This window comes from Platalea leucorodia (genome assembly GCF_965183815.1).
Source record: "Platalea leucorodia genome assembly, chromosome: 1".
In the NCBI taxonomy this organism is placed as follows: domain Eukaryota; kingdom Metazoa; phylum Chordata; class Aves; order Pelecaniformes; family Threskiornithidae; genus Platalea; species Platalea leucorodia.
The window spans coordinates 135,562,374-135,578,281 of NC_138823.1; the positions used below are offsets into that span (position 1 = coordinate 135,562,374).

At 40.0% G+C, this 15,908-nt stretch overlaps 1 protein-coding gene across 1 annotated transcript in view; it reads right to left on the reverse strand.

Moving 5' to 3' along the window:
* The window catches only part of AHR (aryl hydrocarbon receptor), a 43,776-nt gene extending 28,068 nt beyond the window's left edge, over positions 1 to 15,708 (reverse strand). Inside the window, exons 1-2 of the mRNA XM_082328574.1 lie at positions 15,261 to 15,708; positions 7,080 to 7,267 (exon numbers count right to left, since the gene is read on the reverse strand). Coding sequence (XP_082184700.1) covers positions 7,080 to 7,267; positions 15,261 to 15,316 — 244 coding nt within the window. The 5' untranslated portion in view covers positions 15,317 to 15,708. The remainder of the gene's footprint in view (positions 1 to 7,079; positions 7,268 to 15,260) is intronic.
* Positions 15,709 to 15,908: the final 200 nt, after the last annotated feature.

The window sequence follows — 15,908 nt, forward strand, 5'->3', positions numbered from 1 at the left end:
CCTATCAACAAGCACACACAGGAGGAAAACTGCTGAGTCATAAAGGCTCACACAGCATTAAAAGCCATTCCAGTATTAATAGATTATTTGGACACATTTTTAAAGTGTATTCATACTGAAGTCTTAAATTACCAGGACATATTTTTAAGATTGTAGTCAAGCAAACTATACCTGTACAAATTCAAATGGATGAATCATGAAGCCCATCAAGGACTTATGTTGAGAGCCTGGTGGTACCCCTAATATACTTCTCCGCTCAAACCGTCTTTGGAGGAGGGATCAACAGTTACTGTGGTTTGTATAACAAAAACAAAAAGCTCCAAATCTCATTATCTTTAGGTGCTACAGCATAGTAATAGAAATGTTAACAAAGATTAAAAGATTTGGAATACACAGTGTCAGAGAAGCAGCAGTACTTCCCGAGGCCAGGCTTTTTACCTTGCTACCCATTCTGGGTTTGAATGTCATACTAACCCTAACAACATCAATCTCCAGAACACTTATATGGTTAGCATAGGATAAATTATATTTCAGGCTCTGATCTTGCAAACGAGAATATTCACTGCAACAGGTATACAGAGCAAAGCCCAGAACAGCATGCTTAAAACTAATCTCCCTATTAACAAGGGCTATAAAGAAAAGACAAATGCTCCGCATACTGGGACAGTGCATACTGGGACAGGGTTTTCAAGGAATTTTACAACAGCTTTGTGGAACATAAGAGGCTCTTACACTGACTTTCCATATGCCTTTGATTAAATAATACATAGGGCCGTGAAGAAGAGATAACCTTTTATTTCTCTTCCTGGCAAAGGGAGTTCTAACAATGATTAACATCAATCACTGAAATACTACAGTGCAACAGGAAAAGAAAATCTAAAGAATACATTAACTATCAGTATTTGTACCCAGTTTCTCCTCTTTATCCTACAAATATATTGACATATTAAGCTCTTACTTTGTGATATAAACAGAATTTTCAATTTTAGATGTTCAGTGTGGGGTATATTAAATGTCAGTTATATGAATCCATAGGGGTATAGGGCTGCCTAGCTGCATGACACGCCTAGTGACACAGCACTCCTAAAAATAAAATGTTTCTGAGCAAGCTAAGAATGAGCATGATACAAAGAAAACATACACATTTTGAGATTTAAGGTGATGTGACAGCTACATGGCTCATCATCATTTCTGAGGATCAGAATTTAGGACTTCAAAGCCTAAACCCCTCTTTTGTTCTGTTACGTAAAATACGGGTTAAAATAGCCTGTAGCAGACGGCCACAAATGAATTTCGGGGGATTGGGGGTGGGGAGATGTTTGGGGGGGGGGGGGGGGGGGGAGACAACTACAGCAGTGTGGAAGAACAAACATTGACTAGGAAATAACTTGAATGGTACAATAGTCTGATACTGAAATAACCATACAATTCCAAAGTTCACATTTTGTAATAATTTTGGATTGGGGCCAAGGGGAAGACAGTACAAAAAGGAAACATAGTTGGCGCTTTTTTTTTTTTTTTCAATTTTTTTTCCCCCTCCAGTTCTCAAGATAAGATTCAAAGCAGCTCATCCAAAAATGTGAAAATGAATTCATATACATGGTAGAAATAACCAAATACAGAAAAGCTAATTAGACAGAGAACAACATAACTTCCAAGGCTGCAAACCAAGCAAATTTTAATCTGAATAATATTTTAACAGGATGATATATCTGCTAGAAGAATCACCAAGAGATGTGGTGGATTCTCCATTTAACTTCTTCACATCAGAATTGGATAGTGTTCTACAAAACCATGATCTCCCTCAAACTATGGGGTGTTGTCTGCCTTGGAGTACAAAAAAGGCTCAAGATGGAGTCATGAACCAAATAAGACTAGTCAAGCCCACCAGGAGCTGCTGGCAACAGTAAATTCCTATATGGCATCAACACGAACACTTGAAAGCAGCAAGTGCAGCCTGACTCCACTGCTCTGCCCTGGAGGGCTTTAGCTTTTCCTGACGTGGCAGTCAGGAGTGTCCGTGTATGCAGCAGGAGGAGCAGGGAAAGAAGGTAACACGAAAGGGAAGTCACACTTTCAAAAAATACATGAGGAAAGCTGCATTAGACAAACAAGGCAAGTAAATATGGTAACAGTCTGAAATAAAAGCAAGTCAGATCTGCTGTATTATCCTAGCCTTAACGGGTTGAGTTTTAATCCGTTATTTTGTACTTTCAGGTTTCTTTTTCAGAGCACCACCTAACACTTGGCAGAAAGGCTATCTATATCTGCTAGACTGTAGATATGTTGCAGCCCTTTTCAATGTGACAGAATAAATACATTGTCCCCCACTTTGCCTGTCTTTCCCATTTGTACATCTTATCTTAAGCTATGCTCTCCAGAGCAGGAACAGCATGCAGTCTGTTCTCTCCAATACACAGTACGATAGAACAGTGTGCATCACAGGAAAAATACATTATATCAAAGAATATATTTTATGTGATGACAATGGGTGCATTGCAAATTTGAGCTACGTTATGCCAAGGAATGTGTGTTAATTATATTACAAAGTAAAACTAGGCAATGCAAACTTACTGGAAAAAATTCTTAATTATTTTGTTATTGCTGTGCTTGCCAGAATCACTTGCATACAACATAAGAAACCAATTCTAAACTAATTTTGAGCAGAAACTTTCTTCTGTAATTGCAGAACACTGTCCAATAAGCAAGTCAGAAAAAAACACATACTTTAAACCACAAGAATTCTTAGTGAAATGGATGAAAGGATAATTAATAAGCAACATGTTAAATTTTGTTTCTAATGTATCGATACACACACAGCACAGCTACTTCATTTTAGAATCTGCAAGCCTTTCCTCAATTCTCAGCATACCTTTAAAAAGAAAAACCATGCCCCTAATGTTAAAAAAAGTGATCACACAAACTCCTTTAATCTAACTGCTTCACCAAAACCCTGAGAAGACTCATTATAAATGTTCTTCCTTACTGCAGTGAAGTATTTAAATGATTATCAATTCATCATATAAGGACCAAAGGTAGAGGCAAAAGGGCTTTTTCCTTTAGTATACATGGGAAACACAGACTATGCCTAAATGACCATCCAGTTGTGCTCCAGATGCTGAACTCACACTAACCTGCATCCACACAAAGAGCTGTTGTCCCATATTCCACTTTATATTTTTCACTGCTGAATGCACACATGCATGGGCACTTAGCATCAAAATGGAGTGAAATAATACCAGGACAACATATAAAGTCTTTCTTTACTGATTGTCAGCAAACACCTGCCTGATTTATCCTAGTCTCTTAAAAATAAAAAGCTTGCCTTAAGCCACTTTCAGAAAGTATCTTACGCACACAAAATAAATACTCCAGCGGTGATTTAAGCTAACCTGCTTGACTTTGAGGACTGCTAATCCACTTCAGTACAGGCAAGTAACATCACACAGCTGAGAAGCGACACCACCTTAAATCACTTCTTAGCTTTGACTCATCACACAAGAACTTTGACTTTATAAAGAAACAGACTTGAGACACATTATTTCAAGCCACTACTGAAATTTCCTTCTTGACTACAAGGTCAAATTCATACATGTAAGAGCATGCCAGAGTGCTTGACATGGGGATACAGAAAGCCACCTGACACCATGTGGACTTGAGACTAACCTGACCACAAAGAACTAGTGTTATCTAAAGGGTAGTGACACAGAAGGATCACTTAGCACCACAGTAACAAACTACAACAATCAAAAGCAACTGCTTAACAGAATACAATCACCAACAGAAGAAAGCAAGATGTTTTAAGGTTGTTCAAGAGGGGGAAAAAAAACAAACGTACACCTATTTCCTACAACCTGAAATATGATAAGAATGCAGAAGTCTACCATGTTTCAGTAGACACTATGGAAAAACTCGTCTGTCTTTAGCTCTGGAGACAGTTTTGTACCATCTTAATGACTGGGGGCAGGGGAATATGCTTTTTGGTTTGTTTGTTTTTTATATATACACACACTTAGCTTTTAAAGTAACAACAAAAAACCTTGCAGACATCTAAGTGAGGTACCTTTATTCAAATTGATGTAACTTCTTGAGAGGTCTTTCACAACAGTTCTTTCTCCCCCGCCCCCCCGACTTCCGCCTTCAGAAAACAGACATTCACTGTGGATTATTTAAACTTGGAAAAATGCAAGTGTTTTCTTTGAAAAAATATCTATTGTTACAGCAAAAACTTGGGTTTCCTTTCAAGCAAGATCATATGATTACGCGTTTATATTTTACTTTCCGCAGGAATTTACACACCCCCCATTTGCATCCTGTTATTCATTTAGCGTTTCCCTTTACTTCAGCATGCTGCGTTAATAAAGTGGACCTGTTGGCTCAGTCTAGTCGCTCAAGGTGACAATCAGTGCTCACTCCTGCATTTGTCAGATTTATTCCTATAGGGCTTTCCGCATATATTTAACTACAGAAAACATTCCCTCAAAAAAGCAGTTCTGTGAGAAGCACCGCATAGGCAGATTGTGAAACTCCAACCTAGGGGTTTTCAGGGTATTTTTGTTAATTCCGTACTTCAAAGCACTAATTTCTGTTTTGGAGGGTAAGTTTCAACTGAAATGTTAAGTTATTTAAGTACATTAAAATAGTATAAAAGATTTTATTTTCACTACTGGATCTGTCATAGTCATAGAATGGTTACTCTTGTTTATATTCACTTTAGTCATTGATGTTAGCCTTTAAACACCTTCAGACAGATACTGATTACTAACCTGATTTGTAGTCCTACAGTTCAAAGGCCTGAAAAGAACTAGCAAAAAGTCTTTTTCTGCTAAAAAGGTTAAGACAGCTTCTACTGAAGCTATTCTATCTGAAGGTATAAATTAAACTTGCTTAATTTCACACTGTTCAAAATGTCTTGCACAAGACAAGCAACATCAGATTATTTATCTTTTCACATTTACCAGGCTTTATTTTATGGAGGCTATAAGAACAATATTCTGCTGAAATGCACCTAGTATATGCACTTACTTGTTGCTTGAAAAGTCTTTTCCTACGAGGCCAATCAAAATTCTGCTACTTAATTCATTATAACACAATTAAATACCCTATACAGCTGTGGTCCAGTATGGTAGCATTAGCCACGTATGTTTATCTTATGTGGATACCATACTAATAGTACGCTACTGAGTTGAAAACACAGGTTAAGTTTGCTTCAATCCTGGATCCACAGTAGTTATATTTGCATTTCAGGTTGCAATTTAACTTCTCTGCTACTAATGCACACCTAATTCATCACCGCTGTGAATGGCTGAAAGCTACCTTCGTGTTCAAATTAAAAACAAGCAACTGATGTAAATTTTGGTGTGAAGTGATTCTGACCATCTCTCTACAGCTAAAGCCATGATTTTTTTTTTCCCCCTATACAGAAATCATAGCCTTAAACCCCTTTATTCCAGGACCTTCAAGTGCAAATTGTCAGGGGGGGAGAAACAAAAATCAAGCACTTCCATTGCATGAGAAATTGAGATGATATTAACACTCCATTCCAAGTAAGGCAAAAAACTTGCAACCTTTTATTTGTTTCAGAATACATAATTTAAAAAAAAAAAAAAAAGTTTCACTGAGACCAGAACTTCCTCTTCAGTTCACCAAGAGAACACGGACAAGCCAAATTATTTGGTTTACGGCAGTTAACCTGATATAATGTCTCACAAAGACGTTGATGAAACTGATGTGCCAAGAGTACTCTTTCATTTCATGGGAGCAAATATTTTCATCTGAAAAATCACTACCAGAAATATTTGACCAACTCTAGTCTTGAGAAGATTCCATACTAAGAATTGTCCTGAACAAGCACAGAAATCAAGACACTTGCATATATTCTTCAAGCAATAAAACACAGGATATAAATTTATGAGCATTACTAAATTGAAGCCACTAAACACAGTAAGTAAAAAAAAAAAAAAAAAAAAATGTTCTGTATTCCTGGCAGGAAAAAGTGGAACTATCTTAGGCAGTTAGGTTTCTTCAGTCCTTTCATCCATGGTATGGTATCACTATCAAGAGGCTGAAACGCTAAATCTTAAACTGATGAGAACAGAGGTTATTTTAACGTCCCAAAAATGTAATTAAAAAAAAAAAAAGAAACTTGCAATTCATATCAACTCCACTGCAAGCAAGATTCCTTAGCTACAGCTGATCAATATAATTCCATCTTCAGTATGATATTTTAAAACTTCACTGACTGATAAAAAAAGGGACTATTATTCAAATACAAGCTCCCTGCTTTATTTGAGCAATGAAAAGGACCAGACTATTTCTGCCTTTGAAGAAACTGGCATGAAGCCAGCCATTGCATCTCAGCCTACAGAACAACTCGGATAGCGAATGAGAAGGGTAGGTCTCCTTGACCAGCTCTGAGACAGTGTAAGAGAGCAGGTGCTTCTGGCCTGATTACTACTCTGAGTGCTGCTGTATTACCCTTGCGAGGGCTGGGGACAGGGAAAACCTGCCAACACAACTGGAGAACCTTAGCTGTCGTCTTAATGCCTCATGGCCTGCATTAATCACGGCTTAAACACAGGAAAGACCTTGCCTCTATTTCTTTCCAAGTCACCTTTGCAATAAACTATAGGAAGGGGCACTAGCAATTACTTTATATCAAAACAAAGTCGTTTTTGATGCATCATTAAGCAAAACATACAGCTGATGGGAACTCATATGACACGTTTTGAACAGTAATGGTTTTATGAAGGCAATTTTCAGAGGGGAAAAAGAAATGTCTTCAGTATCCTTGAAAGTCTGAGGAAAAGCACTGGAAGACTCATTAAGGGCAATATTACTTCCAAATACAAAGCTTTGAAAGACTGGTGATTTAAGTGAAATGTAAGTAGTTACATTTGGTTTTCAAGAAACTGGAAAGCTTGCTTTATACAGTTACATTGTATATACCCACACAACTGGATGTTCCATTAAAATGCAGATAAATTAACAGCTTTAAGTATTTAAACAGCTGAAATCAACATACAGTATGAACAGAATTTTACAAGCAGTCCAAAACCAAATAAATTCCCAACACTTACCGTCAAAAAAACTTTTGGCTCTCAGGTAACTGACGCTAAGCCTAAGCACAGAAAGCTTATCCAATTTGGCGATAACATCTTGAGGGAAAGGCAGAAGGCTAGCCAAGCGGTCCAGCTCTGCATTCAAGCGGTCCCTGTGTCTCTTGGAGGGATTGGACTTGACTCCTTCAGCTGGGGATGGCTTTACTCTGTGGCAGAAAACACAAACACAATATAAATGCATGTTTCTTCCCAAAATGAAGGTAAATATTTGCCAAACCTAACATTACAAATTGTCTTTTAAACTTTAACAAGCAAAGTGTTTTTCCCAAGTGACTTCTGTTTCCCATTGGAAAAAAAAAAAAAAAAATCCGTGTAAGATGGTTTAACCTCCCCTCCAACACACGCAAATACTGTTAAATGAAGCAGTTAGAGCTACAATGGCTATTTGAACACATAACGAACATTTGAAACCTTTGATATTCAGCGTTTTTTATAAAAAAGCTTCCTATGCTTTAATTGAAATGTCACTTGAACTCTTCCAAATGTTTGTGTCACAAGTAATTCAATAATTTAGTAATATTTGTGTACAAATGCATTTGACAGTACACTTTTTCACTTCAATTACGATTTTTCAGAGGTGTCCTTAATTTTTGTCAATGTTTGGAACAAGCTATTGTCAACTGAATACAACAAAAGTTTTAGTAACTTGCTAGGCAATGAGGCATCCAAAACCGCACAAGAAAACAAGAGACACAGCCCAGCCAGCAGGTAAAAATCTTTGTACCAAACACTACTGAGCTCATCCTTTAAGCTACCTCTCAGCTGAAGGCATTTAATTTGAGTACGGCATGACAAAAGCATGCCTTTGTACCTTACAAAGTACAATTTAAAAAGCTTTCTGTTATGAATTACTTAATAGTATTTTTAAACTTGCTATTTTCCATTCATATTCACCCTGAGCTCCAATTCCAGATACTTGGATACTCACACCTTTCCATGTATGCAGAAGTCTAGGAACAGGTTTAAATCCCTACTCATTTGGGTTATAATTAGTCATTACAAGACAATACTGAAACCAAATAATTTATCTGCACAAGCCATAGTAGATTTTATGATATTTATTAAACAGTTTTCTAATTAAAGAGTGATTCATTCTCACTTTTCCAGTATTGGCAGTTCTACTTGACATCTGTAGCAGCTATTGATTTGTGCTGCTCTCACAGAAATGTTGGTTCTGCAAGATGTATCACTCACGAAATACTGAGCATAAAGACTTTCAGCAATTAATTTCTTCAGTATTTCATTTAGTCTGCTTCCAAGCTTCATAATCATATCAATTATACGATGAGAAATTGCAAAAGCTCCAACAGTTATTTTTGCCACTCCTGAAAGTAAACCACACCGAAAAATAATTTCATCTTGTATTTCCAGTCAAATAAGTAGTGATAGAGTGGACATTCCTATTTTTAGCTTGTTTTTAATTTATGTCTCAATTATACTTCTTGCTAGTTTAAATTCAAGTCCTTCTTTTTACAGGCATTGTTTATTCAAGTGTCACTTGTCAAAAACTTGCACTTAAGCCTGGCTGCCTGTTCCCTAGCACTACGGCTGCCCTTTTGCACGTTAAAGGAGGCATGCTCCTTACGTGGAGCCTGGAAATTCGGAGATGCCGTAATACAAAATGTTGTTAACACACAGAAATATAATATATCAGCAGCAATTACTTACTCCCCAGCTGGATAAAGTTAAGCTTGCTGCAGGGTAAAGATTGCCTAGGACACAGTTCTAGTAGAGCTTTATCCTAAAAATATTGGAAAAGTGGGGAAAACAGATGAATCGAGATACATGAAAATTCTCTCTCTTGAATAAAAACATAGGTTCATCATCAACTGCAATGGATGACAAACTAAATATTTGGTAAGATGTGTGCGTCAGTCACAAGCCCTGACTTTGAGACCTGCGGCTCACCACATCCCCGAGTGAATATTAAACTTAAAATAATTTAATAAAGCTTTCTTCACATTCTCTTATTCTGGCAGAATATTCACTTGTACAAGCCATATGATTAACAGAATTTAAATATAACCCTAAGAAGGTAAAGTTCAAAATCACCAAACGTTACCACTAACATTAAAAGTTACTTCATAAATATTTTTTATGTATTAAGCTACCATAAATGTAGAGACAGAATAAATTCCAAACTTTAAGCAGATAACAGTTGTATAACAACCAGTGAACAGCTCACCACTATCAAATTAAACAGGTCTGCTTCCAAAACGTGGAGGTTGCCCCACGAAAACCATTCAAAACACACAATCTTTACCAAATAAATCAGCACTAAATACCAGACTTCTATTTTCACAACTGGCCTCCGCTTTGTTGAAAACCTCCAGAAGCAATTTGACAAGTTAGTTAACTGCACAGTTGCATACAGTTTATCTCGTCAAGCTCTTAGTTAGATCTCATTGTTTTTGCTTTACTTTCTAATGATTTCTCTTCCTTACTTCTAACTAGTTCAAAGCATAAGGATTTTCTAAGTGTAGTACACAACATTTCTGAATATTGTTACTGGTATTTGCAGCATAAATCTTACCATGTTCTCTCCCTCCAAATCAAACATTGATTTTCCCTAATTTTCCCCTTTGTCATCCAACTAAAATCCATTATATAAAAATGGATCCTTCAGTGACGAAGGGAGTAAGAGCAGAAATGCCAGGGGCATAAGCAGCAAGCTAAACCATTTTCCATCCACTTACGTAAACCCTTGATGCTAAAGACAGCCCTAGCTGCGTTGCAGAAAATTATCTTCAAGGAAAATTACGTACTATGTCAAGATTAAATCCATGCATGTGTTTCATTTAAAAGAAAAAGAAAAAAAGAGTAAACAAGGGAAGGGATTTTAAGCTGATCTTTGAGTTCTTGATCTTTTGCCTTTCACAGGAAATTTGAATTCCCTAATTAAAGGCCAGAGGTCTCTGTACACTCAGTGCCTCCGAACTGAGCTACAATCCTTATCATCCAACAGCTGCAAGACAAGCAAGCACTCTTAATTCTTGTTTTAACAATTCTAAAGGATTTGCCATCATAACATTAGCCGACTACTATTTTCACAGGTCTGCTACAGACTACTTTATCAGAAGGTTTTGTTACATGTGTTTACCATGCGCACCTTCACAGACATTAAAAAACCTAAATTATTAAAAAGAAAGTCTTAATTATTATCAAAAGGCCCAAACAAGTTTCAATATTTACATGCTAATTTGTATTTTTTAAAGGGAAATTGAAGCAGCTCTTTGAGAAAATGAAAAGAAAACACAAATTTATATTGTCCATAATATGACAACAAAAACTTTGAAAAGAAGGGAAAAGCCGAACAACCAAGCACTGAAAAGCATACCTTATTAACAAGACTGAAGTGTGAAATGAAGTCAGGAAATAAAAGAACGTGCAAGAGCACTAAAGATACAGTGATACGTTAAAAAAATTAATTCTGTTTAAAAAAAACTAATTAAAAGTTCATCAGAACTGTTTTATTGCCTAGGGAAAAAGACATAAGGAAGAACATACACGTCACCTAGCTAACGGGTTTAATCTTTTCAGCTACATATATTTTTCACCTCATATTTAATAGTACATGCAATAACATGTTATTCTTATGTATATTATTTAATTCAATGTAGTTCAGGTATATGAAATGCATCAGTTACCACTAAGCAAGTATTACAATAGGCGACATCCTCCAAAATTCTCTATTTATTTTAGCAACTGAAAAATACTTCTAAGCATTTACTCTTTTATTTCCCATACGGAATTTACAATTACTGAAAATTCAGCTGACAATTCCTTTGGAAGCAACAGATATGACACAGACTATCGACTTCTTTGATCAAAAGTTGTTGCCAACCTATCTTGAAGGGGCAAGAGTCCCTTTCCAGTGGCTCCTTCAGCAGGCAATGAAACCAGCAAAGATTTAGGCCACTGAAGGGATAAAGTTGTTTTTATCAAAAAACCTGAATCAGCAGCATGCTACTCATCTGATGCTGGGCAACTGTTTGTCCTCCAGTAGTAAAGAATTTTAGTTTGCTCAGGTTATTTTGGTGTATGAAAGACTCCACCAGAGTGATAGAGACAGCCAGAACACCCACCAAGAATGGAAGTTTCACACTCAGTTTTAACATACTTCATTACTGTTCAAGATGACAAGCCAAGGCGATTTGGAAAAAGAAAAAAAAGTATATTTCTAACTACTGACCATGTTATCTACATTTGTCTCTCCCCACTTGCTGCAGATTCTCTTTCTAAAAAGTATATGTTTGCAAGAAGCATTGACCAGAAACCAACCAACCAACTAAAAAAACCCCACAAACCTTAAAACCAGTGAATTTCAAGTACCAGCCTACATGTAACATACAGGTACTGCAAGACTGGTGAGGTTATCATTTATATATATTAAATTTATTCTACATATGATAACAGCTTTATTGCCTCCATTTCAAATAAGAGGTGCAAACTGCTGTTTGTAGCAGATACTGCTTTACACCAAGGAATCTTTTAATTATTTTTTTTCTTTTCTGATGAACTTCCATTTTGAAAGCTTGTTCTGGCACTTCTTGTTTGTTTGCCTTGAAAGAATACATAAATACTTTCATTTTTAAATTAAAATCTCTCTGCACTGCTTTCTGAAATTACTATGTCTACTCATAATTAAGGATCAACGAGTCAAACATTTTTCTGTGTTGTATTTAATATCATAAATATATTTAAGCTAACACAGAACAAAACCATATCATAATTTATTTTTTCAGTCTGCTAAAGAAACATGCCATTACGCTTTTTTTCACCTGTATAGTATGAAGCATTTAGACCTCCTCACCCCGTTCTTTGTCTGTAACATTTATGCAGTTATGCAAAACAATTCCTATCCAACCACTGGAGGAAAAAAAAAAAAAAAAAAAAAAGAAAAACAAGGCAAATCAAACCTAGTAGGCAGAAAAACATAAAAACTACAAGGTGGAGCTACATTTATATAATAGCCTTCACCTGATGTTAGAACCTATCTATAGTAAACCCCACTTCCACAAAATTTGCATTTTATCCTTCCTACTATAATACTAGTATACTATTTCAGCGGTTCAGTTAATCATTAGAGAAAAGGAACTCAAGACAAAAAAAAAAAAAAAAAAAAAAAAGCAGGAGCCACCCATTGCTCCCCAAGTCTCACTGGGGAGTGAAACACCCCACAGACGTGCTGCCACCAGGGGGACTCACAATGTTCAAACATTAAATGAGGAGGAAATTTAAAGGCTCCAAGGTTTTAAGAAGGCGATTTCTGTAGCGTATTACATGCAATTAGAGTGCACATGGTTTAGCAGGCTTTTTTCTTTTTTCAGATGACAAGATAACAAGATGAACTGCAGGAACAGTTGCCTATTAAGTTCCTCCATGACTGCTTTTCTTTTTCAGCTGTGATACTGTAATTCCCTACTGAATCAAAAAGCACATTTTAACAGTTGGCACTGTCAGGCAATAGCCCCAGATTCCCTCTCATGTTCAGTTCTTCACATGGCACATAATAAAAATGGGGAGTTGCAGGGGGAATTTTCTTAAACTGGTTTTGAGTTACCACCATGGCTTTAATGAGTTATTTGCACCTGAAGCAAGAAGTATTTCTTCTACTTCATTTTTTTTACATGGCAGCTATGGCATTATATGAATAGCTTCTTCCATTTCTATGAACTAGCTGCCTATTGCCACAGATTACCAATTATCATGCTCCATTCAGAGTTACATATACGGCAAATAAAACAGTAGAAGAACTATCTACAGAAACAATCTCTTCTGTAAAAGATACTAGTCCCAACAATGTGTCACTTTAAAAAAAAAAAAAAAAGAGCTGTTAATTCTACTGGGGGGAGGAAATATCAACTTCAAATGGATTAAGATCACGGTAGCGTCAAACCATAGGACAAGAAAACACAACACTGGAACTGTTCATAAAGTTTAAAATCTTTATTAACCAGACGCAAGTACATCTTCCCTCCCTCCCCCAATCAGTTACAAAAGCTTATTGCTTCTCTCACCTTTTTTGGCCTAAAGGTATTGTCTGTAATTAGTTATGTAAAAAATCTGAGCCCTCTGACCCACCAGCAATGTTCTGTAAGGTTGGTCTAACAGAAGAAGCAACAAAAGAGCATAGCCTTTATGAGGAGAAAAGAAACAAATAAGTGATACGTGAAAGATAAATCAGTATCGCATTAAAATAATTTCTAGTAACCCCAGCAAGGTGGGTTAATAATCAGCCTCCACTTCTACAGGTGGGTGAGCAAACTATTTTAATATGAGTATTTTTATTTTAAGAAGAAATATTTACTTCTCCCTTTGGTCCTAAAGGACAAAGTCCCTTAGTAGAGAAATGATTTCCATTAGTAATAAAAAAGGCTTAAAGTTCAACTAATCAGAGAAGCTCAGCCAGCTTACATAAAAAGGAGATACATGGAAAAGGCTTATGTAGATACTACAGCAACACGAAAGAGAAAGTTTCACATCCTCTATCCAAGACTAACCAGAACTTAATAGTAAGCCAGACACTAAGCAATCTTACCAGCAAGGCAGAACACCTCGCCCTTTCACAATCAGAAGATAAGATTTGCCTTTAGCAACTAATAGTCTACAAATACCACCAATACATTTTTATTTCTTCACAAAAAACCCACTGATTTAATTCTTAAGATCCAGATCTACAGCATGAATTGAATTTGGTACCTCTACATTTTTGTTTGGAAATGAATGGTCAAAAAAAGCAAACACTGCTATTTTCATAATGAATGCACCTTCTAGCAAGGGAATGTTTTTTAAAAATGCATTTTTAGATTTTCTGTGTTAATTTGTAGGGTGAAAATGCAGCTATGTACATGCATTCATTCCAACAACTCCAACCAGAAAGAAACAAGCACTCAAGCTAATTCCCCTGCCCCCAAGACAGTTGTCTGCTATAAATCTAAAAACATATCATTCACAATAGAATTTCATTAAATATTTGTCATTCTCTCCTTTAATGCTTTTGTAGTCTTGGCAGTTATTTTACATCTACAGAAGTACCCTGCGGAAATACACAGGGATTTTTTGAGCTTTGCATCACAGTTAGCTTTTTTTTCTTGCAACTCAGTAGTTTAGCTTTGCTACTTTTTATGACCTATAGATTCTTGACTTTCAGTTGAAAGTGCAAGTTAAGCATCTCCTCTAGCCTGAGAAATCACTCTCATGAGACCAGTCTTTTAGTGGAGCATGCAAAGCCTAGCAGTCAAACCTACAGCAGGTGCATAATATGAAATTACTCAGGTACTAAGCTGTTCCCATACTTTCAAAAAGATAAATTAACAAACAAAAAGCCACCATACGGCCAGAGTTTGGTGTGTCCGTCCCTCCCCCCGCTTCCGACCGGTCTGCAGCACTGGGGTTTGTTTGAAGCTGAACAAATAAAAACACCTAATGTAACACCGGAGGGTTAAGGCTGGTTCAGCCCTCCCAGATAGGCTAAAAATAGCTCTAAACGGTGGGAATCGGCCGAGCCTTTCCCGGCTCCGACCCCGCGCTCCCCGCAGAGACACCTGAGCGCCCGGCACCGCGCAGCGATGCGGAGCGGAGCGGCCCGGGCGGGGTGCGGGGCGGGGGCGGCGGGAGCGCGGCAGCCACCGCGCCGGGGCCCGCCCGGGACGGCGCGGCACCCACCCGGGACGGCGCGGCACCCACCCGCGGCACCCACCCGGGACGGCGCGGCACCCACCCGGGACGGCGCCCACCCGGGACGGCGCCCACCCGGGACGGCGCGGCACCCACCCGCGGCACCCGCTCCGCTGGGCTGAGCGCAGCCACCGCTCGGGAGCCGTCACCTCGGATGCCTCCCAATCTAGGTCAGCCGGCTGCGCCCCGCTGCCGGCACCGCTCCCTCCTTCCCAGCGCCCCGACACTCCCTTCTTTAAAGGAGAAGAGAAAAAAAAAAAAAAAAAAAAGCGAAAAAACAATAAAAACGCTGCCGGCACCCCCAGGCACCACCGCTCCCGGGCGCCCCTGCACGGCGCCGCGCCACCGGCCGCCCCCGCCGGGCCTCCCCGGCGCGGTGCGCGGCAGGACGGCGAGCCTCCGGGAAGCCGGTCTCTCCCTCCCCGCCGCTCTCCCCTCCCGCCCCGCGGGGCCGCTCACATTTTCTGCACAGGTTTCCGCCGCTTGCGACTGGCGTAGGTGACATTGGGGTTCATCCTGCCGCGGTTCCAGCGCCCCGCGGCGCAGGCTCCGCCGGCCGGGGGCCGGCGCCCTCCTGCCCGCCTCGCCCCGGCTGTCGGGAGGGGGCGAGCCCCACCGGCGCCGCAGCCCTCGCTTCGCCCGCGGGCCCCGGCCCTGCTGCCCGCCGCCGCCCGGAGCGCGCTGCCTCGCTCGCTCGCTCGCTCGCAGCGGCGGTGGCGCCTTCCCCGGCCGGGCGAGGGCGGGAGGCGGAGGCGCTACGGGGCGGGGATCCCAGGTGATCGGCGGCGGCTACACCCACTCGCCGCCCCGGCGGGCACAGGTGTGGGGGCGGCCGGGACTTTCCAGCGCCGCTCGCCCCGCGTCTCCCCCCGCCGAAGCGACGCCGTCTCCCGGCCGGCTCCCTCCGCACCCCGGCGCGGCCGCCGTCTGCTGGCCGAGCGCCTGTCAGTGTGCGCGGCGCCGGCCCGGGCCGGGCCGCTCCGCCCCGCCCGGCCCAGCCCTGCGCCCGCTCCTCCCGCCGCCGCCGCGCTCCCCCGGCCGGGCCCCGCCCCGCCCGGCTGACAGCCGCCGCCGCCCCCTCGCCGAGGAGGCCCCTCGCGGCGGCGG